Source organism: Pleuronectes platessa, chromosome 22 (assembly GCF_947347685.1).
Source record: "Pleuronectes platessa chromosome 22, fPlePla1.1, whole genome shotgun sequence".
NCBI lineage: Eukaryota > Metazoa > Chordata > Actinopteri > Pleuronectiformes > Pleuronectidae > Pleuronectes > Pleuronectes platessa.
The window spans coordinates 17,235,290-17,263,202 of record NC_070647.1 but is presented as its reverse complement, the minus strand read 5'-3'; the positions used below and the strand labels follow the sequence as shown (position 1 = coordinate 17,263,202).

Sequence of the window (27,913 nt, the reverse complement as noted above, 5' to 3'; positions counted from 1 at the left end):
GGATGGAGATGCTGTGGGTGAGTAAGTGGAAGCGCTCATTAATTTGAATCTAAAGGAAGCGAGGAGAGGACAGCGAGCGCAGCAGCCAGCGAGTGAGCGCAGGGCGGAGAGAGGAGAGAGGCTGATGGGAGAAGATAGAGATGGATTGAGAGAGGAGGAGGAGAAGGTGAGGGAGTCGGGCAGTTGAGAGGCATCATCACCGCTCAACTGTGCATCTGCTGATCCACAACAACCCGGTGGCTCGTCTCTCTGCTGCAGCCACGGAAGAAGAAACAGCAAGAATCAAAGATAGAGAGAGAGAGAGAGAGAGAGAGAGAGAGGACTGCTCTGTTCTGCTTCTCTGCTGCCGACCGCCAAATGAAGAGTGTGTGAGAGCACTCCAGCTGAGCGACACCACACACACACACACACACAGACACACACCCCACGCTGGAGATGAACACACTCAGTTTGAGAAGAGCCGGCGCCGCCACTTTCAGCAGCTGCCATTAGTTAAGATTTATCGTCTGCTTCATGTGGACCAGAAGCCGGATTGGAAGCAGCTGTTTTCTAGAGACATAACAGCAAAGAGCATCTGTGGAGTGTTTCCAGCCACGTGGAGAGAGAACCTTTGAATAGAGGAACCCGCTCCGGATCTGATTTTGTGGTTCCTTGCCTCTCGTCTCGGGGATGTTCAAACCAGGAGCCCCGGGTGCAGGGAGTCCGGATGATGATTAGAGGATGAGTCCCCGAGGAGGAGCCAGGGAGGGATGAGGTGGAGGGCGGGAGGGCAAAGATGGGCTGCCCCTGCCCTGTGGCACCTGCGGCTGCCTCCACCACTGCCTCCCCGTGAGGATGCAGGTCCTACAGATCGTCAAGGAGCTGGTGTCGCCTTCCAGACGCAGGGCAGCAGTCAGATTCGGAGGTGTGTGCATGTCCGGTGTGTCCGTTTGGTCTTTAAGGTCATTTCAACAGACACAGTACAGACACAGTACAGATATGTGACCTATTTGAGAGAAATCACAGACATTTAAAGAGTAGCCGTGTCCTTGTTTTATCATGGGCATGATCTTTCTGCAGAATCTAATACAATTTGAGACCTCAACGTGAGGAGAGGGCAGCAGTCCAGCAGATTTATGAGTCTCGTGAATGTTTGCAAGAAGGTTAGAACAATGGAAGGAGCATACAAACCTTTTATTAAAGCCGGTTATTGGCCAGTTATATGGTTCAATGAAGGTCTGGTGCTGTTCCTACTGGTGAACACAGAGTGAAAGCTGCCTCGCCTCCATGTCAGGGGCTGTTAATCCACCTGAAACAACTTCATTAGTTCACTCTCAGCCAAGTGTCAGCATCCTGTTATCGTCTTAAAACCAGTTGTTTTTCTACCTTTTCTGAAGTTCTGCACTAGAAGAAGAACGTGACGAGGGGAACTTGAGGGAAATTAAAGTTAGCAACTCTTTCGTATGATGGGGTTATCTGTCTCGATGTGCTCCTATCATTTCTCTGAGTGGAAGGGACATCCCCCCTGGAGCCACCACTGTAATAGCTCTGTTGCTGTGGGACATGATTGTACATGGTTGTGTGTGTGTCTGTGTGTGTGTGTCCTGCAGCTACACTTCCTCTGATGTGCGATGAATAATGACGCAGGGTGCCTGAGGTAATGGGGACAAACTGTGACCCCTGACCTCTCGTCCTGCTTGGTTCATCATCTGACAGCTTCCAACAAGCAACATCTTTATTATCATAGCCACACATTTATTCCAGCTTGTCACAATAAAAGCAGCAGATTGGCATAAACGTTACTGGGGGCTGATGTGCAGGTAGATTTGTGCCTCTTGCAGGTTTTCCCCCAAGAATGTGTTATAATTAGAACGTTGATGATAATTAATCCTAAGTACCTTCATTTCCAGTTATTAGTGAAGTATGTGTGCAGCTAGATCTGCCTGGAGTGTATCTAGCTGTGTTTCCTCATATTCTCAAGTTCACCAGGATCATCTTTTCCAAACTTGATTCAAAAGTCAAGTGATCATTCCCATTTTGCCTTTCAGTCTCTGAAGCTGCTTTCAGGCATGAGCTGAACTTTGGACATTTTTAAGGCCGTGTTTCTAGAACCTTCCGGATGTGAAACTGGGGGAAAACAAATTTCTCAGGATGAAAAAGAGAAATACACGTAAAGGATGCTTATGAAGATGTCAATCAAAACAAAGTTTCATATTTTTGTGAACACGTCAGAACCGGACAATTATCTGAATGCGTTCTTCTGCTTCTCCTTCCCTTTTCTGGACTTTCTCCAGATTTGTCATACCTGAAATATTCTGAAGACTTCTTTCAAATCCAGACTTTGTTAGCTTCATTGTTGCTTGTGCAGGAAACAGTGGCATTTTCTTTCTTTGGGCCCTTTTAAGCATTTCTCTCTGTGTCATAAAAGTAATCTATTACACGTGGTGCCAGGTCTCAGCCCTCGGTGATGTAAACATTTGTGCAACAGAAGCCAGTGGACAAGGCTGAATGTACCTGGTCTAAGAGCCAACAAGGACTTTACTCAGGTAGAGAATGCTCTCCAGTCTGGTGCCAGCTGGCTTTGATAACGGCTTTAATTTATCAACTAACCCAACTCGCGCCCTCAGGCAGGACAAATTAAAACCACGCAAGGAAAGCTCTGCAGCGTGACCTCCGCTGGGAAGTCGATATATTTTGGGTAGAAATAGCTTTTGTCTTGAGTCGGTGGATGATAGATGGAGGCAGGTGCTGCTCCTCGGGCGGAGGACAAGGTCAAACGAGTCCGATCGAAGTTACATTAGCAACTTAACCTCCTGAGCCGATGCACGGACTCAGTGACCACTTTAATGGAGTCGCTCCAGAGGCGTCAGCCACACTCCTGACCTGATATACTCTGTTTCTAATGATGATGATTGACTCACCAGCTTCGGCATAAATTCTGCAACAGTGATTAACTCGTCTCACTCTTCTTTACTAATGTTTCCACTGGGACCAGTTAAATACCAGTCATGCATCCGATCACCTTCCTTTAATTGTTCAGGCGGCTGTATCTGATTGGTCGGCTGTCTGGAACGGCTCCTATATCGAATCACTGCTAACAGCTAGTTCATGTTTGTCTACAGTAAATCCTCTAATGTCTTTTTAAATAAATGTTTCAAGGATTTATCGACCTTTGTGACCAACCAGCGCTCTGCCTCCAAAATCAAACTGTGGTTCCTCGGACTCGACGACAAGTGTGTGTGTGTGTGTGTGTTGAAGCTACTGCGAGGCCGGTAAATGTGTGTAATCAGCTCGAAAGGCAAACACACTTAAACAGAGGGAGCTTCGCGGCTGCTTTATCGACTGCTCGGGAACGATTCGCACTTTCCATTTGGCCACCGTCTTTATCTCCGTCCATCAGCCCTGCGGAGGAATTCACCTTGGCCCTTCTCTTGGCTCGGATCAATGCAGGCAGATTTAGAGATGGCATCCAACGGATACAGGACACACACACACACACACACATGCACACACACACATAAATTCCCACACTCTCTGCAGTGCTGTGCAGACCTGAAGGTTTGACGACTGGAGGAAAGGGGCTAGCAGATGTTGGTAGTGTGAGGCTGATGATGAGGGTGAAGCTGAGAAATTACTTCCTGTTTCCTCTTTCACTTTTCTCTTATCCTCTTGGACGGGTCCTGTCCTCCTCTCTTTAACGGCGTGGAGGTGCACACAGGTATTTACAGGTGGTCAGCGGGGGGGCTTCATTAGCTGCACAGTTAGTGGTTTGATCCCGACCTCCTTGTGTCAACATATAGAAGAGGGAAGACACACTCTATTGATCCAAGGGTATATTTAGAAGTGGTTTTGATTTCTTTGTTTTTGTTGGTTCAATTTCTAACATAAACAAGGTGTGAAGTTCATTTGCCTTTTTAAGAAAGAACATGTACATCTTTTGACTGACCACAGGGTGAATGTGGCAATTGTACTGTGCCAGGCATCATATTTGCATCTTTTAAAGAAGCAGGATCCCAGAGGCCTCGACCTCTGACCCTCACTCGAAGCTGTTTGTCCAGTTCACACCAGACTGGAATCGCCCAGGGACCACATGACTTAACAAATACTGTTTCTAAAGTCAATAAATGGCCCTTTCACCCTAAATCTAACACGGACTCCTGCCTTGTTTTATGGATTTTTTTAAGTTAAACTGCTGGTGATGAAACTTGAGCTTTTGTCTGGAGCAGATTGTATCTGATGGCTGTTGGGGGGGGGGGGGGGGAGGAGGAGGAGGGGTGTGGATTTATAACAAGTCCAAAGCAAAGGCTGTGCTGCTGCTGCCAGACTGCAGCCTCCACCTGGTCAGCACCATCCACGGCTCAGTATCTCTCTGCATTATTCAGCAGCTCATGTACTTCTCTCTCTCTCTCTCTCTCTCTCTCTCTCTCTCTCTCTCTCTCTCTCTCTCTCTCTCTCTCTCTCTCTCTCTCTCTGTGCTCGATGCCGACTGAGAGGAAAATCACTTCAAACTGCGGCGGGAGCTTCACTTCTTGTCGTTTTGCATAGCAACTCGTGAAACCATCTGTGGGTGTGTGAGCTCTCCAACGTGTGTGTGTTTTATATCTACGAGTGGCCCGGAGCTTGAAGGGGAAACCTGCAGGCCGGTTAGTGAAGGAGCGAGCGGTGGTGGTGGTGGACGGTCCAGGCCCCAGTGGCTGCTGGGTGGAAGCTGCCTGCTGACATCCACACTGTAGCAGCCCGGCTAATTGCCCCGTCTGTCCTCCCTAAAGGGCGTGTCCCATTCACCGCTCCATGAATTTCCATGGAAATCCCTTGTGCTTATTTGGAGCTATCCTGCAAACTAACAAACAGACAAACTAGAATAAAAGATATGTCTGACTTCTTCTCCGATCTGTGGCTGTGAAGTGAAAGTTGTTAATGCACATGTTTATCTTCCAGTGCATCCCGCCCCGACATGTCCCGTCTTGTTAGCGGCGAGCCGATGACAGTCATGATGTGGTGATAACAGCCTCCGGGAGACGATCAGCTGTGTTTCTCTCTCTGGACCGAACTTAACGTCAGAGCTTCATCAGCTTTAAATCGGCCTCACTCTGTAATTTAACTTTGACAGGGTTTTATGAATGTGGCCTTAATGACGCTGTGACTTTCTGAAAAGGAGGAAGTGACCTCAGACCACAACCTTAACCAGAGAGGAAGTTGATCGTGGACTTTTGGGAACAGAAACCTTTTCCACTTTCTGTGACCGTCTGTCGTAGCTGGAAGAAGATATTAATACTGTTGTAGGGAAAAATGCAGCTCGCAGTGTTTTGCATTAAGAGTTAATCGTTGATATTGAAAGTAAGAACAGATAATTTCAACTGTATCTACAAAGACAAGGAGGGAAAGATTGATCACATGATTGTTTCTCTCCTGAGACGCCGTGTTTCTGTATTTAGCTCCGTCAGCTTCTGATCTGTTTCCACTTTTAGCCTCTTTGAACGATACGGCTGCTTTGTTCTTTGACAATCAGTCTGCACATAAATCCTGAGCTTTGATTTTCCTTCACGGACGATTTATGATTCATTTGTTTCTAAAAAAAATGGCATCGTGTGCTCATCTGTACGCGTTAATTAGCTGCAGCTGATGTAATCTGCCACTAAATGTGTATTTAACTGCTCAGAGTAACGTCTGAAGATAGAGAATCGGCTGCAGGAACGTTTTGTCCATCGTTAAAAGACCGAGGAGAAATCGAAGCCTCCATTAGCAGTGGTGTTTAGAGAATCTGGATTTGAATCAGTCATGAGGCCTGAATACAGACGTGGATGAAGTGGACTTCGAGAATAAAGGCAGTGACGATGGAGAGCAGTAAATGTCCCTCTCCCTCTTTTCTCTCTTTGACCCCGGAGCTTCAGAAGTGATAACAGCTCTTCACTCTCCGCTGACAAACACAGATATTTCCTGTACTGATGCAGCAGCGAGATAGATGACGAGAGAGAGAGAGAGAGAGAGAGGGGGGAGAGAGAGAGAGAGAGAGAGAGAGCCTGTTGCTCATCGCAGCCCCCCCACCCCATCTGGGACACGCCACATCACAAGACCCTTCATGCTACATCACGTCTGTCTCATAATGAAGTTTTAATGGAAACTGTTTATCACCAAACTGTCATCGTTTGCCCCCTTCAGCTTCTCTCTCTCTCTCTCTCTCTCTCTCTCCTCCCGTGCTTCCACAAGAGAAGTTTTCAAAAGAAACTCCACAGAAACAAAAATCACATTTCACTGAATGGTCGACTCCTTTTCCTGAAGACGAGTCCCTCACAAGTGCATTTCTTTATTTATCTTTTCAGAGAAATCATCTGACAGATTTTTTTTATTTTTGTGACATTTGGAAAAACCTCCCTGAGTCCCAGTCACTCGTCTGCAAACAGCGCTGCCCCCTGTCCTGCCTCTGTGCGTCTCTCTGATGTGCTGAACAGAGCCTGTTGTGTTGTTGTGTTGTTGTGTCAGGGTGAGGGAATGTTGCGAGTGGGACTGACTCGCTCCTGAAGTCAGATCTCTGCCTCTCTGCCTCCTCCCCGTGTCGCGGCCACACCAACAAACGGCAGCATTGTTGACAGCAGCGCCTGTGATCTCACTTCTCTTTGCCTCGGGCTCCCGGTTCCTCTCTGCCTCGCGGCTGCAGGGGCTGTGGTGGGATGAGGCTGCGCAGGTTGTGTGTTAAGAGTGTGTTAAGAGTGTGTTGGACCTGGGTGAACTGTGACCGATGAGGACTAAAGCTCTGACGCGATTGGAGGATCCACCGGACGCTTGGAAAAGAGGTAACGGATGAAGTGACTCTTGAGGAGGTGGACTTTGGATAAAGTTTCATTTAGGTTTCAAGATCTATTCTCTGGTGTGTGATGAGAAAATGAACTGATTGGGAATTTATCATGACTTTGTTTGAACTGGTTTATTTTTATATTCCATTTAAATGGTTTGTTGAAGTGTGTTTGTGTTGCAGCATCCTATTTAAAAGCAGTTTTCAAGAATAGTTTCAGTCTCTTGATTTAATGAGCCGCTGTGGCTCGGGAGGTAGAGCGGGTGGTCCACTCACGGGTAGGTCTGTGGTTTGATCCTCAGCTCCAGCAGCCCACATGCTGAAGTGTCCTTTGTGCAAAACATTGAAGATGTATTTTTAACATTTCACCGCACAGTTATATATATTGTGTTAACATGACTGAAATTATGTGGTGCAGAGGCCAGTGGGACCAGTACAGACACTCACCAGTTTATCACCTGACACCTAAATATTATCTAAATTTAATACCCTAATATTAGAATGCTAATGATAGGTAATGATGTGGTGTGAAATGTCTGCTGCTGCTGCCTCATCCTCCCTTTTTAAATGCTGCACGTTAGCCTGCTCACATTAGCACATAGTGAACTTCAGCTTGGTGGTTTTAAACCAGTTGGTAACAGGGAGCAGGCTGTGGGAGTTCATTATTTCCAGTGTAAAAGTCACATTGGGAGTCTTTTGATTACTGGTTGACACGACCTGTGTGTGTGAGGTCACGTCATGTCCTCGTGGTGGAGGTTCAGGACGGAGACACAGACGCACGGAGACAAATGTTTAGGACGGTGCAGTAATGACATGTCGCAGTTTACAGTGAAGTGTTGCCTCATCACTTGTTTGTTGCTGAGCAGGTGACATCACTCTGTGTGTGTGTGTGTCTGTGTGTGTGTGTTTGTGTGTCTTCTTATAGAACGGTGCTACATGTCTCAGCTGTACTTGAATTAGCTTCACTGACTGTGTGTTCTTTAAATAGTTGAATGTGCAGTTGTGTGTTTGAAGCTGTTGAAGTTCATGTTGTGTTCCTGTTCCTGTAATGAGTCGAGTTCTGTCAGAATTTAAAACAATCATACTTAAAGATAAACAGATATGTCTCAGACGATGGCATCAATGATCAGTAAGTGATCTGTATTTGTAGATTATTATCGTGTCTACACACAACGTGACTTCGGACACATCTGTATCTCAGACTGCGTAAAAACATCATAATTCACGTACGTGTTTATTTGCATGTAGAGCGGAGAAGTTTGTTCTTATTGCAATTGGTCACAGGAGACGTGTTCATGTCAGGACACAGTTTAATACCCGGTGTGAATAGCATTGCTATTATAGATTTTCCATTTCTAGATAGTGGGATGTGTGTCGTCCATCTTTATGCGACTGAAAGCTTCCAAATATACAAACATTAAAATCCAGCTTCGTTTAAAAGTAGAAAGAGTTAAATGTGTAAATCTGCGTGTGTGTGACTACAGGCCATGTTTTGAGTTCATCAGCGTGAACTGTGGCTTCAGCTGAACCGAGTGAAGCGTCGGTGCAAGAACAAAAGACGGGAAATGAGTTATTCTCCGAGCGACCTCTCCACTATGATTACCGCCATTATCATTATGATTATTATTCCTCTTTCTGAGCAGATAGCATCTATGAGAGATGTTCGGCGGCTCCTTCACATGAAAAACAAAGAGGGCTCATTACAGCGGGGCAAACTGGAAAGGCTGTGATTACACTTGTCGTGTTGTTCATTGCCAACACACTATAGTCTAAAGCAGCAGTGATTGTGAAGGACTAACACACAGATACGCCCCCACTTCACTTCCTGTTACATGTGGTGGTCTCCAGCAGAAATAGATTTTATTCTCAAATTAAAATCTCTTGTCTCTTAAGCTTCGCGTTTCTTCCTTTTTCTTAAAATCCTTTACCTTTAAAGTCACGTGTTTTAAAACAGGTGAAAACGTGGAAATATTAAATATCATAAAACATTGTGAGCTTCCTACGTCAGATCATTGTTCTCATCACCTGCAGGAGGAAGTTACACCTAACTTCCTGATTTCTCCGTGTAACCGTGACGGTTTCAGATGAGTTTGTCCGTCACAGGTGATCACTTCCAACGCCTCTAGCCCCGGGTGGTGACAGTGAAGTCCCACGTGACCTGAATGCAGCATGAGATAGGAAGGGGGGCCGGGGGGTAGAGGGTCCGTCCAGCTGACCAGGCGAGGGGGTGACGGACAGAGACATTTTAATCACAGCTGGATGGGGACACTTAGCTGGAGAGCGGCTGGCAGCCGAGTGCGGAGGAGGTGGAGAGTCATTGCAGTGTGTGTGTGCTCTTGTGAGTGTGTGGGTGTGTGTGTGTGCTCTTGTAATGAAGGATAAGCAGCATGACGAGCGACAAAGGCAGTGAAATAATAATCCACCCCCAAAACCCTTTTCTTATGGATGTACTTTTGTTGCTGAATCTGTTCAATCTGCTTCATGTGATTCACTGAGTTTCTCAGATTCATCCGAGCGTTTCATTTCATTTTGTGCTTTAATTCCCCGAACAGAGCGGCTGCACATCATTTACTACCTGATTCACTTCCTCACCAGCTTTAAGAGGCAACTTTCTGGAGAATATAGTCATTCTGTGTCAAACGATTAGGTGGGAATGGTTCTCTAGCAAGTTTGCAGATTTTAAATCCAATATTATTAGTTTTTTGCTTCATTTTTGGTCTCCACCAACAAGAAATGCTTCTTTAGCGTTGTTTGGTGTTGGGTCCTACTCCAGGTTTTATTTGAACCTGAACTTATTTGTTGAGTTTTTCTCATACTGGGTTTTCTGGCTTGTGTCCTTTAGTTAAAATGTCCTCCACCATTAACCTGTGGTGTCCAGATCCAGTAATGTCTCTGTGGGGGTTCCTGCTTGTCAACATGTTTCAGAGCCGTTAAAGTTTATTTCAGTCTCTCTGGGTCATCCTCCTCTATCGGCTGTAAAACTCCCTGGACTCGAGTCCGGCTACGGCAACTCGGCCTCAACTAAAAACAAACACGTACGCCCCCCCGGTCCCCGTCACGGATGCCAATGTGATCCTCGAAGCATGAAAATGTCTCTAATTGCATTTAGCTGAAGTCAGGCCACAGTGGAATACTAATATGGCTTTAAGGGGGCTCAGAATCCGAGCTGAGTGTCAAGTGCAGAGAAAAGACTGAATCCTCGTTTCCTCCCCAATTCCTCTGCACTCACCATGGGAACCTCAGGGGCCTCCTGGGGCCGACTTCCCAGCAGAAAAAGGGCTTTACTGTATTTGTTTATTTGCCCCTGGCAGATTGTCCTGGTGGGTATGGAATGGACGCCCCCCCCCCCACCCCACACAGCGTCTTCTCCCACTGTGTGTGCTCCTGGCAGCCCACAGCCACACGTCTTCCACCAACACACACCATCCTGTCATAAAAACAACAGCCAGCTCAATAAGGAGCGCGTTTGTCCAGAGGAATTCCAGTAGAGCCATTCCTTCCGTGGAACACCCCCCCCCCCTCCCCCGTGAGACCCAGAGAGGAAGTGGGAGAATGACTGTAGTCAAATGCTTCCTGTTAAAAAAACTGGGTAAGGGAAAGCAACTGGGAATATATTACATAACCACTGGGACTGAACCACAGGAGGTTGCTGGAGGCCACAGTCGTTTCAGATAAATGCTGCTTGTATATGAGCTGTGCAGATTTTAGTGTCTTTAATTGAAATTATCGTTAGACATAGGAATAACAGTCACACAACAAATCTATACACTGTGCAGAATGAATGTCACAACCCCCCCCAACCCTTAAAACAAGACTGACACGGACATAAAGTACACATCCATGACAAAACTGTGATAACCAAACCCCAACCGATGGCACAATCAACACAAATAGACATGTAAATCATAAAATTGTGTTATTAAATTTTAAGTTTTGTTAAAGTGACTGCTGTGAGTTTTGAGATTGCATAACTAAAACCAGAAAAAGGCTGAATAGAGCTTAGTTTCATAGCTCGCTCCATAACAAACACGTTATCATCGAATGTAAAAGATGAAAGTAAATCAACTGGAATAAATTACAGTTTTATTATCAAAGAATCAAAACAGATTTGCACTGAAGCAGGCTTTCGTTCAGGCTCTGAGAAGTGTGTGTTATAGTGCGTTTGTGTGTTACAACAGAAATACACACACACACATATATATATACACCCTCAAGCAGCGTCAAGCCTCTGTCACAGCAGCTCCCAGTTTAAAGTAGCTCCTCTCATCAGCACAGGCAGAAACACACATTATTCTCTGAGGCTTAGGTCAGACCGCAACGCAAAGAGAGTGTGTGTCTGTGTTTGTGTGTGTGTTCTCCACGTCAGCTCCTGGCGCTGACACATCGAGGGAGAGCTGGAGAAACACAAAGCGAGTCTGTGATTACACAATAGTCTGATAAATATCAGCTCAGAATCAGAATGTGCGTTTATATTTGCATGTTTATTTCCTGAATTCAAATTCTTGGTTTTTCCTGTTGTATTTGTGTTTTCTTTTTATTTATATTTCATTTAAAAAGTTTATGGTCACCGTAAAATATCTAGCTTTGATCTTAAGGAATCGTTTATTTATTATGACATCAGATTTACAGGTTAACTAATAAACCCTGGTCACTGTCGTCTCCCGGCTCGTAAACTTTGATTTGTAACTTGTCGTTAAGTTTTCCTTCTTTTCTCCCTGTTGTGTTTGTTCTCCAGCGTCTGATACCGACCAGGATGCGGCGGTGAAACTTGACCGGGAGCGGGCGGACATCGTCGCCAAATATGATAAGGTACGTAGAGAAGCTCCCTGCAGCCGGAAGAGAACCGGCTTCATCCTGGAGAAAGTTTGGTGGCGTTGCAGCTTGAAACAATTGTTAAGTTATTTTCTTACGGTCGTTCATGACCAGATTCCAGTCAGACCCTCCTGCTGAGACCAGACTTAATAACCTCGTGGTTAAAGCCTCTATAAATCACTGCTTTATTGTCTGTGAGACACAATAACAACAGCGGGTTGTGTGCAGAATCTGCTCCTTCGGGTTTTAGACATAAATCCTAAATGGGGCATAAGGTTGTGATGAGGACGCTCAGCTGACATTAACATGTAAATTACAGCGTTTTGTATTTTGTAGCTCCCTGGATGATTCGCTGTGTGTGCTCGCTCACACAGAACAGTTCACACAGAACTTTAGAAAGAAGGCGAAGGACAAAGATTTGTGTTTGTTTGTTAGAGTAAATATCTGAAGTTAGTCGTGGACACAAAGTGATTTCACTTGGCCGAGATCCAAAGGCGCCTGTTTGTGGAACACTCAAACAAAAAGCCGCTATCAGCAGTATCACAGATGTATTGATAACGGATCAAAGGTGTTTAAACACATTAAAAAAAGAAATGTCACTTTGTTAAGTGCTACTCCAAACTCTCCTAACCTTTATTTACATTCACGTTTCAGTGTTGATCTTTAGAAGTGAGATTTAGTCAGGGAAGCCCAACAGTTCCCTCGATGAACAAACACTCAATTAGAGAAGAGGAAGAAGAAGAGTAGCAGATCTGGATCCTGCAGCTCTGGAGTCACAGACACCTACAGAATGAAAGAAGAAGAGGAACTTGTTGATGAAAAGGAGGAGTCACAGTGTCAGATCTGGATCCTGCAGCTCTGTACTTGCAGATCTCCCTTAACAGCAACCATTATAAATTGTCCCCTAATGTCCGTGTGTGTCCACGATGTTAAATGATATGAATGGAAACAATTTCAACAGATGAAAGCGTGTTGAACTTTTAGTTTTATGATTCATCTCCAGACTTCTGTGGTTATTTATCTTCCCTCTGATCCTCTGATCGTATCTGCGAGTTTATAATAACGTCTGTACGCTGATGTCAGACATTAACTCTCCATAGCTTCTCTGCTGTGTGTGTGTGTGTGTGTGTGTGTGTGTGTGTGTGTTGTGTGTGTGTGTTTTGTGTGTGTGTGTCTCCTGAGTGACACCTCTATTTCACAGCCCAGTGGTATCAGTCGGACCAGCCCACCACGCCTGGTTTGTAAATTAGTCTTTTTAATTTAGTCCAGCAGGCTGCATAATCAAGCTGCCTCATTAGGAGTGAAGAGACCATGGAGGGTAGATGATGGAGGCGTGTGCGTGTCTGTGTGTGTGTGAGTGTGTGTGTACGTGTGTGTGTTTGTCTGTGGCGAGGCTGAATGAGTCACAATCAGAGCTAAATCAGTGTCATTGTTGCTGTCGGGATGGGGGGGGGGGTAATGGAGTCAGATATCAGGCCAACCACACACGTGCTCTTCGCTCGTTGTTCCCAGCGTTCATTAGTGAATCTTAAAAAATAGATTTTCTTGTCTTCGCAGAAAGAACAGAAAGTTGTGTTTTCTTTCCACGTGACTGAACCGACACCGATGCTGGTGGTTCTGGATCCGAGCCACCGATTGTAAATCAGCAGCCGGGGAGTTTTAATATCCTCTTGCTTGTTTGGCAGCACATCAACAAATAGCACAATTTAAAATTCAGCAGTTCACTTCACCACTTCGGTCCAAACTCCAATGTGCCAGTAGCCAAAAACAAAAGAAGTAGGTGAAGAGGAACGTGGTCCCCAGAGGTTGAATCAAACTGACGTTGATTATTATAAAAGTGTTTGATGAGTTGTTTGACACAGACGTTTATTGGAAGATTCATAAACTTATTGACTTTTAAAAACTCTGAATATCAGGAGGCGTTCCCTAAAAGGTGTCACGTGATATTTCTAGGTCACAATATTATTAAAGCGAATAAAATAAACTCGTTAATTTTGCTCTACAAGTTTATTTTACCAGACTTTTCTCAAATCTCTTTGCTTGACTCTGAAAAGAACAGATGTAAAAACCTGAGCTGAAAAAAGACTGAAGGTCACGAGCAAAGGTCTGTGGACGACCTCGGATTTATGGATATGAATGGGCAGCGGTTATATTATTAAACTGTAGAAATGCTGAACAGTGGCGCTGAGGCGACGCACACATGACTGAGCCGTGCAGTCCATCACACACCGGTGCTGACACACAATCACAGGAGGCGTGACGGAGCGGGCGCCGAGCAGCAGAGAGTCCTGCTTCAATTTTCTCCTGAAATTGATTTTAAGCAGAGAGAGAAATGATAAATGTGTCGGCCATGATGATGCCGTGCCCTCGACTCTGTGCATGCACACACACACACAGACACACACACAGATACACACACAGATGGGCTGAGCTGGGATAAAACACTGAGCTCTTTGGATTCTTCGGAGAGGAGTTATTTATTTAACTGTGTGTTTCTGCTGAGCGGAGCAGTGGGCGAGGGAGGAACGAGGGAGGAACGAGGGAGGAGGAGGTGAATTCTGGAATATGTTCACCTCCACATCTGGACGTCAGACCAACCTTCCCAGTCTGTGCTGCCGCATGAAAAATATTTTTTAGATGTGTAGAGCTGCACACGGTGGAGTTTGAGGTTCACTGATGTTTCCTTTACATCCAGATGTTTGTAACAGGATCTTTGAATCAGGTCAAATAGCTTAATGTCACATCTGTGCAGATCGGGGCAGATCTATAGGTTATATATACGTTTACATATGATCTATAGGTTTAACAGAATAAACAATGTTAAAAAGATGTGCCTTTATGTTTACATTAAGTTTACATTCCGTCCTTTTCCATATTCGTATCTCACATCGAGCCTAAATAAACCTTGAGGGATTTAATATAACAGCCGGAGTCGTAAAGTTTCCGGCCTTCAGAAATTGGTCGGGGCTCTAATTCCCTTTTTTTTCATTGCTCTTTCTCTCTTTGATATTCTCTCCATCATCCTCCCTCACACATTCACCTGTGGCTCTCTTCATGTCCTCCATCTTTCAGGAGGCCTGGAGTCAGACGGGGACACAGGTGGACGTCTGAATGTTCATTTCACACCTGTTAATCGCTGCTCACACTCTCTCTGTGTCACATAAACACTCTCTCACGCCGACACACTTTCCCAAGGGCGCTGGAGTCGAGGCACCCCCCCCCCTCGCAATCGAGCCGCCAGTCACAACACGAGCCTCTGCCCCCCTGAAGAACGTGGGTGGCATGTAATGAGCAGCTCAGTCAGAGGCCACTCTTCACTTTATCCCAGCTTCATCACCCACATGATCACTGCAGACGAGTGGCGCGGCTATTTCCATCATCAATTGATTCATAATTGAACTGAGAAATGTCAGAATCTGATCCCTGAACATTAGTCAGTCTAGATTGTTCTTGTTTGTGGTGGAACGAGCTTCTGGAGCTGCTTTCAGGACGTATAGGGAGGTGCAGTATGTGAGAAAGCAGAAGTTCTGGATAAAAACTCTGGATAATGTCAGAGTGAGCCCCTGAAAGATATCGAGCACAAATCTGTTCCCCTCTGTGCTCAGATCTCAGTGTTCGAGAAATGTTCTGCTTCAATGTTGTCAATGATTTTTCCTTCTCTCTTGTCATCTCCAGGGAAAGGAGGCCAAGGTGGAGCCCTGGGAGGACACCGACTTCCACCTGTACAAAGAAATCGACCGATTCGGCTTCGTCCAGTAAGAACATCACAGTCTGTTTCTATTTAATAAATGAATAACTTGCAGCAGCACCACACTGAAGGACAAGAGGAGGAGATGAAAGGCTGTGAGGCCGAGTGTCGCTCAGAGAACAGTGTGTTTGTGTGTTTGTGGTTCTGGAGGAGTCCGGCGAGAGGCTGCCACCCTCTTAAACAACCCGGCGCTGGAGGGTTATATATATAGTCTGGCACATGCAGGCAGGAAACAGCCGGGTTCACCACAATCACAGGCACCAGTGTCGGGATGGAGCGCTGCGAGCCAGACCATAGGCTGTGGGTGGAAGATGGAGGGTAGGAGATGGGGGGGGGGGAGGGTGGAAGGAGGAAAGAACCCTCAGGGTTATGTGATCGTTGAAGACAGGGACACAAGTGTCCTCGGGTGAAGGTCACTGACTGGACATGGACCTGAGGAGGAGGCAGAACCAAGAGGACCCGTTGACTTCTCCTACTTTTCAGGGTTAAGACGCAGAGACGGACATTTTAACTCCCAATAGTGCAGGAGATGAAATCAGAATATTCAGTGAGTTTGTCTCTGGCAGATAAACAGAAGCAGAGATGGAAGAAGATCTAATCGGTTGTTTCCTGTTTGTGTGAGCGAAGCCGTGTCTGATGTTCCCTCCTCCTGATAACAGTCAGACGAGCAGCGACCCAGAATCCACTCCCGCTCGTTTCATCGCTGCTTCCCGAAGGAATCTGACTTTGAACATTAAATAAACTGAGAGTGAAACTTCACACAAACTGTCCCACTGATCTGAGACCTGTTGTTTTCCATCTTAAGATACGAGGTCACATGAAAAAACAAACTGGAGCTTTAGAGATAAATCTAAGATTCATTCTTCATTCTCTCCTCATCCTCTCTTTCATTCCTTCTCTTTCTTCTTCTCTCCTCAGTAAAGATGAACTTCCATCCTACGACTCGGTGGCGGAGAAGGTGAGTTCATTTAAATTATAACTATTTAATATATCTACAGTAAATAAAGATGGAGGACATGACAGCGTCTTGATTGCCCCCTGGTGGCTGGCTGCAGTATAGGTCATAAGGCCTGCCTCCTCCATGTTAGCAGATGGGACACAGGTCAAACGATGAATTCATGTGATACTGATGTAAAACACCAGAGCGTCAAGAGACTGAAAGTTTTAATTGGAGCAGCTTCAAACGACTTTGAAGACTCTGAAGTCACTTTGCTTCTGAGCTGACAGCGATTCCCTCTGGACGTGAATCCACGACCGACAGGAAGCTCATCGTTAACGTGTCACTTCCTGTTCTCCACAGCAAAAACACATGGAGGTGGAGAGGATCGGCAAATGGCTGAAGATGATGAAGAGCTGGGACAAGTACAAGAACAGTGAGAAGGTGAAGGTCTTTTGTGTTTGTCTTCACGTCCTCGTCTCCTCTGTCAAACTCCTTCTGTCTCCCACTGTCGCTTTGCAGTGTTCATATACTCATGGTATAAAACATATGACTGGGTGATTTCCGTTTAATTTGGATGTATCACCACGCAAGATGTCTACATTTTACGTTAAACTAAAACTGTGTTGTCCCTCTATCATGACACAGTCAGACTCCTTCTCGAGCTTCGCCTCCTCTCTGTTGTTTACAGCCGAGGACACTCTGGAGCGTTTCAGCCTCTCTCTCCATCGTCTCTCCTCTCCTCCTCTTCCTCTCTGTCCACGTCTTCCTTCAGGGATTCTCTTTTTCTCTTCATCTTCTCCAGTCGGTGGCGTTCTTTCAGCTCGGCGAGGAAACAGGGTCACGCTTGAAGTGTCTGTTGTTCTGTTTCCCTCTCTCGCCGGCTGCGGAGAACGTTTAGCCTGCAGTGGGAAAACACTCGAGAGCCAAGCAGATGTAAAAGAGTCAGAGCCACATGATGAATTTGGCTGAAGGTTGAAACAGGAACATCAATGTTCAACCTCGGAGCGGTTTTAGTTGCTTCACCTGTTATTGTTTGCAGTCGTTGAAGAGACAACTTGTCTGAGTTTATCCCTGAGAAGAAAAGTCAGAATTTTAAAAGAATTAAATTATAAAAATTGGTTCTTTTTGTTGGTTGTTTCCCAAATTCTTTGTATCCTTCTAGATACATGAAGATGAAACAGGATCAGTTCAGGATCTTAACAAGACCTCGAGGGACTCAAGGATGAGCCAATTAGTTTACTGGTCAAGGGTCAAAGGTCACCGAGACCTCACAGAAGACGTAAACAACTTGGTCGCTGGGTGGAGGAATAAACCTGCAACGATTTAACTATTATTTCAGTTAAAATCTGTTGAACAGTGAGTTGTACATACAACAAAAGACTAAAACTGAAATGTAAATGTTGAGATACACACACACACACACACACACACACACACACACAGACACACACCCACTCAGAGGATGATTAGCCCAACAGATGCTCTCATTCTCTCCCTCATCAGAGCCTAATTACAAGGCTGTTGCACGAGAAACTAGTGAGTCCCAAATGTGGAGGGAGGAGTCTGTGGAAAACACACACACACACACACACACACACAAGCAATAATCGTCATTAATCTTGAGATGACACAGCATCACAACACTCACTCGGGTTACAGACGAGCTGATTTATGAGTCTTCATCAACTCTTCATCTCACGCTGCTGAAAACATGTCTCCCTCAGCTCGTTTCTGTTTCTCACGTCATTATCTTAATGCAGCAAAACATCTGAAACAGTTTTGAGTTGTGTTGAAATGATTCAGGGACGTTTACCGAATCTACTAATTGATGGAATCTTCACTTCTGGAAATCCTGAACCAGACGTTTGTGCTCAGAAGTTTCTATTCATCACCTTCACTGAGGAAGTTGTGTTTTCATTGTCTCTGTGGATCTAGTGAATATGAATTTGGTTTCTTAAGGTGGCAGTTGTGATGTTCTAGTTTCAGTTAGTCTCTTAAGGTCTCAGAGTCAGAGCTGCTTTTAGAGCTGAAAGGTTTTTCTTAGACCAGAAAGTAAAAAGTTATCTCTGACTCACCTCTTTGTATTAATTGGACCTAACTCGACCCGTTAGCAGCTGATTCTAGACTTGTGAGGTTTTGTAAACACTGTCCACTGACAAACACAGAAACTTATTCCACTAGCGGGGACACGATGACATGAATCACTCTCCGGCCTGTTTCCAAAACCTCAACCATCAAAACTACACGACTAACCCTCATGATTATCTCATTCTAAACCTAAAACCAAGACCTAAACCTCCATCTCTCTCTCTACAATCCTGACACCAGTCTGAATGGGTGTATGTGTGTTCTGGTAAACGTCCACCACCAGCATTTAAACACACACACACACATTTACAGACGCCTCCCGTGTCGGCTGTGTAGCTGTCCCGGCTGGTCGGGTTTTAAAAGCTGCACGCGGAGGATTCACTGCAGCGATTAGCTCTGCTGCTCCTGCAGTTTAGGCTTTAAGACTTAATCTTCCTCACCCGCCGTCCGACTGAGTTTATATCTCTTTGTGGACGCTGATTTACTCTGGACTGTTCTGCATGCGTAGCACTCTCTCTCTCCTTCTCCTACTCCCTCTCTCTTTCTCTTTCTCTCTCTCTCTCCAGCCAGATGGCCATAGTTCACCTTCCAAAGCCCTTTGCTTCAGCTGAGTGCCGAGTGCCTTCCCGCTCTTTGTGTCTGTGACAGCGGGAGAGCGGCTCGGCTGATTGGTCGCTCTAGATCCTGAAAACACTTTGGCACCAGCCAGCGGTGTGGAGTGCATCTGGATTGTTCACCTTGATGATATTAAATTAAAAGGTCCCGGATGATGCTTCAGACTAAACCCTGAATAACAAACCTCTCTCCCTTGATCTGAAGGTGCAGGCGGTTTGTGAGTTGTGTTCCTGTTTGTTCGTGTCCCTAACAATGGCCTCCTGCTGTGTGCTTCCTTCCAGCTGGTCAGGAGGGTCTACAAGGGAATTCCCCTGCAGCTCCGAGGGGAGGTGTGGTGTCTGCTGCTCGATATCCCCAAAATAAAGGAGGAGAAGAAAGACTTCTACGAGGTGCGTACCCAGCGTCCTCCTCTGGGCGCCGGCCTCATTAAGACCGGAGCCAGCCAGCACCTCGTCTGGATTTGATTTTCACTGAGCTCCTGTTTTATTGTTTGCAAGACGTGGCTGTGGAAAAACTTAATTGTGTTTTAGTGTGTAACTCTTTTGTTGTTGTGCACTGAAACAAACTTTGGATCTCATTAGAACGTTCAGCAGCAAGATCAAAGTTTCCCCGGTGTCAGTTTACTGTGGAAGTATTGCAATTATGAGTTGAAGGCAGGAAGCAGAGTAAAAAAAACTACTTTAACAAACTATTCCAGGATATTTCTATTACATTTATGATTCCTTAACATAACAAGAACATTTTTTATGAGGCTTTCGACACCTGATAATGATAATATAACGGTTCTTTTCACATAGCTTAACTTTTCTCTCCTGTCCTCCATAGAAATTAAAAGCCCGAGCCAGAGGCGTGTCCCCTGACATCCGACAGATTGACCTGGACGTGAACCGGACGTACCGGGACCACATCATGTTCATGAACCGCTACGATGTCAAGTAGGTTCCACCTCCGCCCACAGTCACTGTTCAAGGTCCTGAGACAAAGCACGTGTGACAAGACGCTGTTGCCGGGCAGGATTATTCAAAATGACGATGATCACCATCACGATTCTCGCTCGGTTTTATTCTAGGAAAACTAAATGCGTCACTTCCCACTTCACTCGACCTCCCACTGTTTGATTGACACATAATCTCAGGGAAATTATAGAGCAGAGGGAGCGAAGCAGCAAGGAACTGCACTTAGGATTCTTACAGCCCTGAGTGAGGCGAGAGACTTCATATCACCTTTAGTGTTTCCTCCTGTAAAATCAAGCTCACACTGGTTTTAGCACCACTGTAATGTTGTTGTTCTGGAATAATTACAAGAACCTCCAGCAATAACTCAAGTCTCACACTTTAAATGTGTTACCTGGGGGTTTAGTGCATCACACTGAGAGTCTGACGTGCAGCCACTACAGTGCACGTGGGTTTGAAGCAGGAGACGAGGATTCACCAGCTCGGCTGTAAAACTGAGGATTTGTTTTGCAGGCTTTTGTGTTGATTGTGTTTTGTGTTTGCTGTTCTCAGGCAGCAGGCTCTGTTCCACGTCCTCACGGCCTACTCCATGTACAACACGGTGAGTCACTCACACTCTGCAAAGGTCACCGTGTCTCCGCCGCTGTTCTGGATCCGAGCACATGTGTGTGTGTGTCTGTGTGTGTCTCGTTTTTTACAAACACGGAGAAGGAGCTTTTTTTAGTGTTTCACATAAATTCACACATGAGAAACACAATGCATCAGAAACAACAGGTCGTAAAAACACAAATTCAGGAGTATTAAAACTTTACAGAGTTGAATGCATGTGTTTAAAACGTTTAAACATTAAGAAACCTCCTCTGAGTGATTAGAGTGTGTTTCCCGTGTGTGTGTGTTTCCCTGTGTGTGTGTGTGTGTGCAGGAGGTGGGTTACTGCCAAGGCATGAGTCAGATCACAGCTCTGCTACTGATCTACATGAACGAAGAAGACGCCTTCTGGGCTCTGGTCAAACTGCTGTCGGGACAGAAGCACTCCATGCACGGTAACACAACCACACAGACACACACACAACAGAGTTTTTTTAATTATCTATCAATTCAAAATGATTTGCACATTTCAGCCAGGCAGCTCAAATCCTGTCATCCTGTCTGGTTTCACCTTCAGGGTTTTTCGTCCCTGGTTTCCCGAAGTTGATGCGTTTCCAGGAACATCACGATCGCACACTCAAGAAGATGATGCCCAAACTGAAACAACACCTGGTGAGACACCTGGACTTAAGACTGGTCCTTAAGGACAGAAAACATAGAAATACATAGAACCTGAAAACATATTTCAGAAGCATTATTAATCTGTGGATATGGAAGCTTGTTTAAAGTAAATAATCATAGGACAGAGTGATAAAAACTACACATTCTGAAGTTAAACACTGAATTGATGCTGTGACACATTTATGCTCTTCCCTTGTTGATGCCTCGTTCATCTCTTGTGTCTGTTGTGTGTCTGTTGTGTTGCAGGACACCCAGGAAGTGTTCACCAGTCTCTACACCATGAAGTGGTTCTTCCAGTGTTTCCTGGACAGAGTGAGTTCATTAACACAAAATCCTCTGATCACACTGAAAAGAATGAATAACTCATTAGAACACAGTCTGTCTTCAGTCAGGAGGAAAACAACTTCCAGATAAATGTGTGGAGACTAAAAGGATGATTATAATATTCAATAATTCTCTTAGATCAAATGCATTAGTGGCTCCTGTGTTAACAACATCATCGAAACACTTCATCACTCGTTGGGAGCTTTTAAAGATTTCACATCTCCAGTAGGAATCAATGAATCTGGACGAGGCTCGGACACATGAACATTAATGGAATTGGTCTTTTTCGTGGGGATTTGTTGATAATAACAACAAATATTGATATTTAGCCGAAGCTCATCCTTCAAGGGACGAGAACACAACAGCTCTTCTAACCGGTTCCTGTGTTTGTGTTCAGACTCCGTTCACCCTCACGCTCAGGATCTGGGACATCTACATCATGGAGGGGGAACGAGTGCTGTCGGCCATGTCCTACACGCTCCTCAAACTGCACAAGAGTAAGACCGCTCGCTCTGCACCCCCGACCAGCTGCTCCTCTCCCCTCACATGAAGCTAAACCCCTGATCTGTGTGTGTCTGTGTGTGTGTGATGTCACAGAGCACCTGATGAAGCTGTCCATGGAGGAGCTGGTGGAGTTCCTGCAGGTGACTTTGTCCAAGAACTTCTACTACGAGGACGACTTTGTGATCGAGCAGATGCAGGCGTCCATGACGGAGCTGAGGAGGGCGAAGCTGGACGTGCCTGCGCCAGGTAGAGCTACAGCGAGCGCACACACACAGACACACACAGACACACACCGACACACACGATGGGACATTGAAGTTGTGGGTCTCTGTGAAGACGCTGCTGCCAAACAACAACACGACAAATCTGATCTCAAATATTGGTTAATGTGTTTTCTTTAATGATGAACTGAATAATAATAAGTTATAAAGATGTGCTTTAACCTAACTCACTCATATAATATGTCTGATTACGTTTCTATTAGTATCATCATTATTACTTAGTCTTTTAGTGATACAGTATTATTTATATTTCATTATCAGGCAAAAGGTGAGAATTTAGTGCTTCTTTCTTTTTATTATAGTATTATAATCTGGATTTAAACTAATTTAAAACTATTATGAAGTAGCGATGAGCATTTCTTCACTTTCTGAGATTCAATAACATCCAAAATATGAATCTATTAATCAAGCAATAAGAATGAATTGTAAAATCATGCAGTTAAATGTTGCTTATCTTATATTCCAGAGCAGAAACACTGATGCTCAGGTATTGTGGAATTAACATAACAATGCATTTGCTCTTCCTGAAAGTTTTTCTAACCTTTTACATCCATCCGATAATAACGAGTCTGTAAAAAATACAAATATTAAATGATCAACCTCAGTTTAAACGAGCAGATCTGCTTCCTGCCGCCCTGTAGCTGATCTAGAGTCAGTGTGTTTCTCGTCTTGCTCTGTCTTCTCATTAATCTGCCTTCTCTCCCTCTCCCGTCCGACACTGTTAAAGCCAACAACAACAAAAGTGTGGCCGCGAGCGGGGGCCACATCCCCTCCTACAACAGTAACCGGTGGGCTATCCTGACTGGTCATGTCTCTGTCCATCTGTCCCTCAGTCCGTCCGTCCTGTCTGTCGCCTGTCTGTCCAGCAGCACTTCGGGTTCTCCCTTCACAAACTAGTCTTCCAGCTGTTTTTTATTATCCCCCCCCCCCCCACACCCCACATGATGTGTATTTATTTTTTAACACTGTGCAGATGCATTGCTTCAGTCCTGCAGTGGCTGGCTCTCCTCTGTCTGTTCCTCTTTTCTGTCCTGTCCAAGGTCTTTCAGGTGACGTAGTCTGCCCCCTGGTGGACAGTTACAGCCACTCAGATGTTCCTAATCCACCGCTAACGCTGACTTCAAACCTGCAGCTTCATTTTACAGAAATAAGAGTGTTTGCAGCTCGTGTATGATTTTGAAATACAAACTTATATTTGTTAAGATGAGTCACAAACGTAAACTTTAATTTAGAGGTTCACAGAATTCCTCATCAGGGTTTTTCCTCTCGTGTCACATTTCCCTGTCGTCCGTCCTTTGTCAGTTACTGGTCTGTAGCAGCAGCGAGTGGGTTCTTTATCAGGATTTCTCTTTATTCCTCTTCTTGCGGAGCCCACACGACTGGAACAGAAGCCGTCTGTCGCTCACTGACAAGATAATGAGCCACTTTCCCAAAACACTGGAGGCTTTTGTTAAAGTTCTTTCTTCTTCTTTCTTTTTTTTAACAACCATCTGCAGCCTCGTCTTCTGCTATTTGTCGTTTGTACTGACAGTGATTTCATGGTTCTGTGGTTTTTCAACATTACTCAGACTGGTTTGAGCTGAAAGTCTCTTTCCTCATCAACGTCTCTTAAGTGAGTTTGAGGGTTAATTATTAAAACGACTTATTAAGGAATCAGTGCCTGAAATTACCCCAATTTATTTAAGAAGGCAAATAAAAGCTGATCGTTTTGTTTTGGTATTTACTTCTCGTATTTGTTCATTCAAAACAAAAACATATGAAGAAGATTCTGACGCTTGAAACCACAACATTGTCAAAGGAAGTGATTGTGAACGTAGACGTGGAGCAGGTCAGTTTCCTCTGCTTCTCGATGGGAGTCCCTTTAGTCTGTGGACTCGGTGCCGGTCAGTTCATTTCCTGGATCTCTCCCCACAGCACTTCCTCTTCCTCCAGCTGCTGCCGGCCGACTGCAGGGATCACACTTGTCCCCGACTCGTCCCCGCTCCTGTCTTCTGTCCCTTTTTTACATCTGTGGGACACGAAGCAGCGAGTGGACGTGTTGCTCAGGACGTGTGACATGTTCCTATTGTAGAGTAGTAAAAAGAGAAAGTATCCCTGTGGTTTTAACGCTTGTACTTTGCAAGAAGCCTCATTAATCAGGAACTATTTCAGGACGACCTTTAGCGTCCGGGGCTCCTGCTGCAGTTTAATGAAAAGGAAAAGAAACTCGAGTCCCTGTCGCTCTCCGGCTGAGCCCCTCCAGCAAACCGGGATTTAATCTCAAACTCCACTTCTGATTGTTTTTCTGTCCTGTGCTCTTTGCCTGTGGAGATGTGATCTCGTGTCGTCATGAATGTACTTCTCCTTCATTTGTTTTACCTCTCTATGGCAGTGGTGTTGCATGAATCCATGTCCCCGTTGTGACTCCTCATCCGATGTGATTCAGCGCCACAGTGTGTTCAACCATCAGCCGGCAGCTTCTGTCCTGAGGCTCCTCTAACGTCTGCTCACTGATTCCCTTCTGCAGGTAAAGACGACGAGTTTCCCAAGAAGCCGTTGGGGCAGCTTCCTCCGGAGCGGGCAGCGCCGGCCGTGGTGGGGAACCACGTGGCCAACGGTCAGAGCCACGTCGAGCCAGCCGACCCCCCCAGGGAGCCGAGTCCTGTACCGGAGCGCCAGCAGGAGAGTCGGCCTCCCAGCCGCGCTCGCCGGGACTCGCTGGAGAAACCGCTTCGTCACCACAAGGCCGACCGGAGGGACGCTCGATCCAGAGGGTCGGGGGAGATCACCACGCCGGAGAGGGGGGTCACACCGCCCTCGGCGCTCAGCCCGACGCCGCAGATCACCACAGTGGACAGAGGGAAGCCTCAGAGCCACGCCTCCGCCAACCACAACTCCAACGCTGGCTCCAGCTCTCACAAAGAAATCACTCCCCGCTGGTTCAAGCCCTCCGACACGCGGCTGGAAGCCGTCAAAGCGGCGGCGTCCCGGGACACCAACCTGAGCAGGGGGGCCTCGCCGGCCCCCTCCAGCCCAGAGGACACTGCACCCCCCCAACGCCGACCGCGTCCCAAGGGCTTCGTCCCCGGCACCGACCGAGGCTCCAACGCCTCCCAGTACGACAACGTGCCCGGGCTGCTGGAGCAGGACTTTGAGATCCTAGAGCTGGAGAGACCTCCGTCCAGAATGAGGACCCCCCGCAGTGAGACCCCCTACAGCGCGCCATCCCAGTATCAGGGCAGCCCCAGCCATGGACCCATGCAAGGTCCAAGCCATGGTCCCAGTCATGGACCCAGTCATGGACCCAGTCATGGACCCAGTCATGGACCCAGCCTGACGGGGAGCGCCGTCTCCATCGCCTCCGGGCCGAGGACGGCCAAGCTTCCTCCATCGTTCTCCCACAGCAGTCCCCCGGGGGGGCAGTCCAGCCAGCCTGGCAGCCAGAGCCAGTTCCACACCCCATCCCCCAGCAGAACCACCACGGAGGTTCCCATCTACCATCAAGGATACGGCATGAACCCGGAGCACCGAGCCGAGGACAGACTGTATGCCCCCCCCTCCAGGCTCCCCCCACACTCCAACATGGCGTACAGCGAACAAGTGTACGCCGCCACCACCCAGCGGCAGCCCAGTAGACTCTCCCCGGAGAAGGCCCTTATGAACAACTCCTTCGCCACCTACCGCCGGCAGCCGCCACCCGGCGCCGCCCTCGTACCGCGAAGCACCAGACCCCCCCTGCAGCTGGAGACCCAGGGACGCTCCACCCCCATCTACCTGCAGCAGCTCACCTCCACCACCCAGGTCCACGCTCTGGGGGACGGCAGGTTCGAGGGGCAGCTGAGGGGGAGGGCGAGCCCGCAGTACCCTCCAGAGGGGGGGGCTCAGCGGGCGGTAGACATGCTCCGGTGGGCGCAAGAGGACGCGCTGCCCCCTCCGTCCCCGGGTGGAGTCCCCCGCTCGCCCAGCTTCCAGCAGGCCCAGATGTCCCCCCACAAGGAGTTCACATTTCCCGCCCACCCCGACAGCCTGCTGCAGTACAGGACACAGCTCCAGCAGCAGCAGCAGCAGCTCCCCCAGCTGTTCGGAGGACCACACTACAGGCACGCACAGGAGGCGTTCGCCCTGCAGGAGTCGATGCTGCTGTGACCCGGCGAGGACGTACAGAGACACTGGAGACGATTATGAACTGAGGTGTAGTCACTGACACTGTGGTATCGAGCGTTGTTAGGAGCCTGTTGTTGTCTCCGCCCTGTTGTTGTTCACGTTTGAAGTTGTGTACTCGTCCCTGTCGCTGCAGGACGCACCGGCCCAGGACCTTTTTACTGCTCGAGCCGAAAAGAGACAAACTGACTGAAGATGTTATTTTATTTTTGGATGTAAATCATTAAGCAGAGGTGACGTCTATATCTTTTAGAATCTGACATGTACAGTGGATCTTTTTTCTTTTTTGTTAATATGCCGAGTTGTTAAAAAAAGTAGCAGGGGGACGTTCTCCTGACAGAGCAAAAAAAAAAAAAACGCTGATTTATTTTCCGATCTTTTATTTTTTATATGTTACTTACAGATATTTACAGTAGAGATCAATTTACTCGATATGCTCGTGAATGTTATTTTTCAAAGAGAAGGAGTTAAAAGAATTAAAAAATTTAACCCAATGCTACATACAGTAGAGAAGCCGATCACTGTAAAGGTTTGATTCCCATTTCCACTCCGAAGCGTCTCCGCTGTAGAAAGTTGTTTATGTTCTAGTTTGGTTTTGTCGCCTGATGAACTTGTGTGTTTCTCTTTTACACGTGAAGTACAGTACGTCGGGTATTTATATTTGAGGCCAGTGTTCTGAATAAATCTCCCACCCTGATTAGAAAAACTCAAGGAATAGAGAACTGGTTTTTGCGATGGACCAGTCACGTCTGTTGTATGTTTTTGACTTTACGACATCTCTCTCTGTGTGTGTTTGTTTTTTTTAATCGCTGTACTGTAGCTACACACGTCCTGAGCACACGCACCAGGAGACGGATGTGAAATAGTTTCAGCACAATTTGATTTACTTCATTATGTCTCATTATCCTCAACACTGTCACATCAACTACTGCTCAGCTGCTGGCGATACAGTCATCTGGCACACACTCACACACACACACTCACACAGACAGACACACACACACTCACATGTTAACATTTAATCCGCCACATTCCCAGTTATTCAGGCAGTTGCTCTCACACAGCGTCGTTCCACTGTTCAGTACATTCCCTAAGTTCTCTTTGTTTTTCTGCTCAGCGACTAATTGCAGATCATTCTGATACTTTGCTTAATAAAATGAGGTGGGTGGAAAATGAGGCTGTGGATTTGATTTGGTCTTTATCCTTTTTTCCTGACTTTGAAACTCTGCCCCCTGGTGGGGCGGTGGAGCGAGTGGATGATGATGCGTGACAGGAGTCAAATGAAAGATCCTATCTGTGCTCTGAGGATTTGTTTTTTTGTGCATGAATAAATTTAGCGGTATCTTCTGCAGACATCTCGCTGTGCACTGGTCACACTGGTCCACCAGTTCCAGGCTTTTATTTTGAAGGTGGAGTCTTGATGATTACAACCAGTAGAAATAAAGTCTGATGATGTAAAGTCAAGTCGAT

The 27,913-nt window shown here is 46.3% G+C and overlaps 1 protein-coding gene across 1 annotated transcript; it reads left to right on the top strand.

The window, feature by feature from the left end:
- Positions 1-32: 32 nt before the first annotated feature.
- On the top strand, positions 33-27,619 carry usp6nl (USP6 N-terminal like). The gene is made up of 14 exons (XM_053414607.1): positions 33-904; positions 11,505-11,578; positions 15,257-15,336; positions 16,248-16,287; positions 16,630-16,710; positions 19,254-19,361; positions 19,798-19,907; positions 20,478-20,526; positions 20,848-20,968; positions 21,091-21,185; positions 21,441-21,506; positions 21,916-22,015; positions 22,116-22,268; positions 24,810-27,619. Exons 1-14 carry the CDS (start codon positions 835-837, stop codon positions 26,426-26,428), a joined length of 2,766 nt encoding a protein of 921 aa, XP_053270582.1. The 5' UTR covers positions 33-834; the 3' UTR covers positions 26,429-27,619.
- Positions 27,620-27,913: the final 294 nt, after the last annotated feature.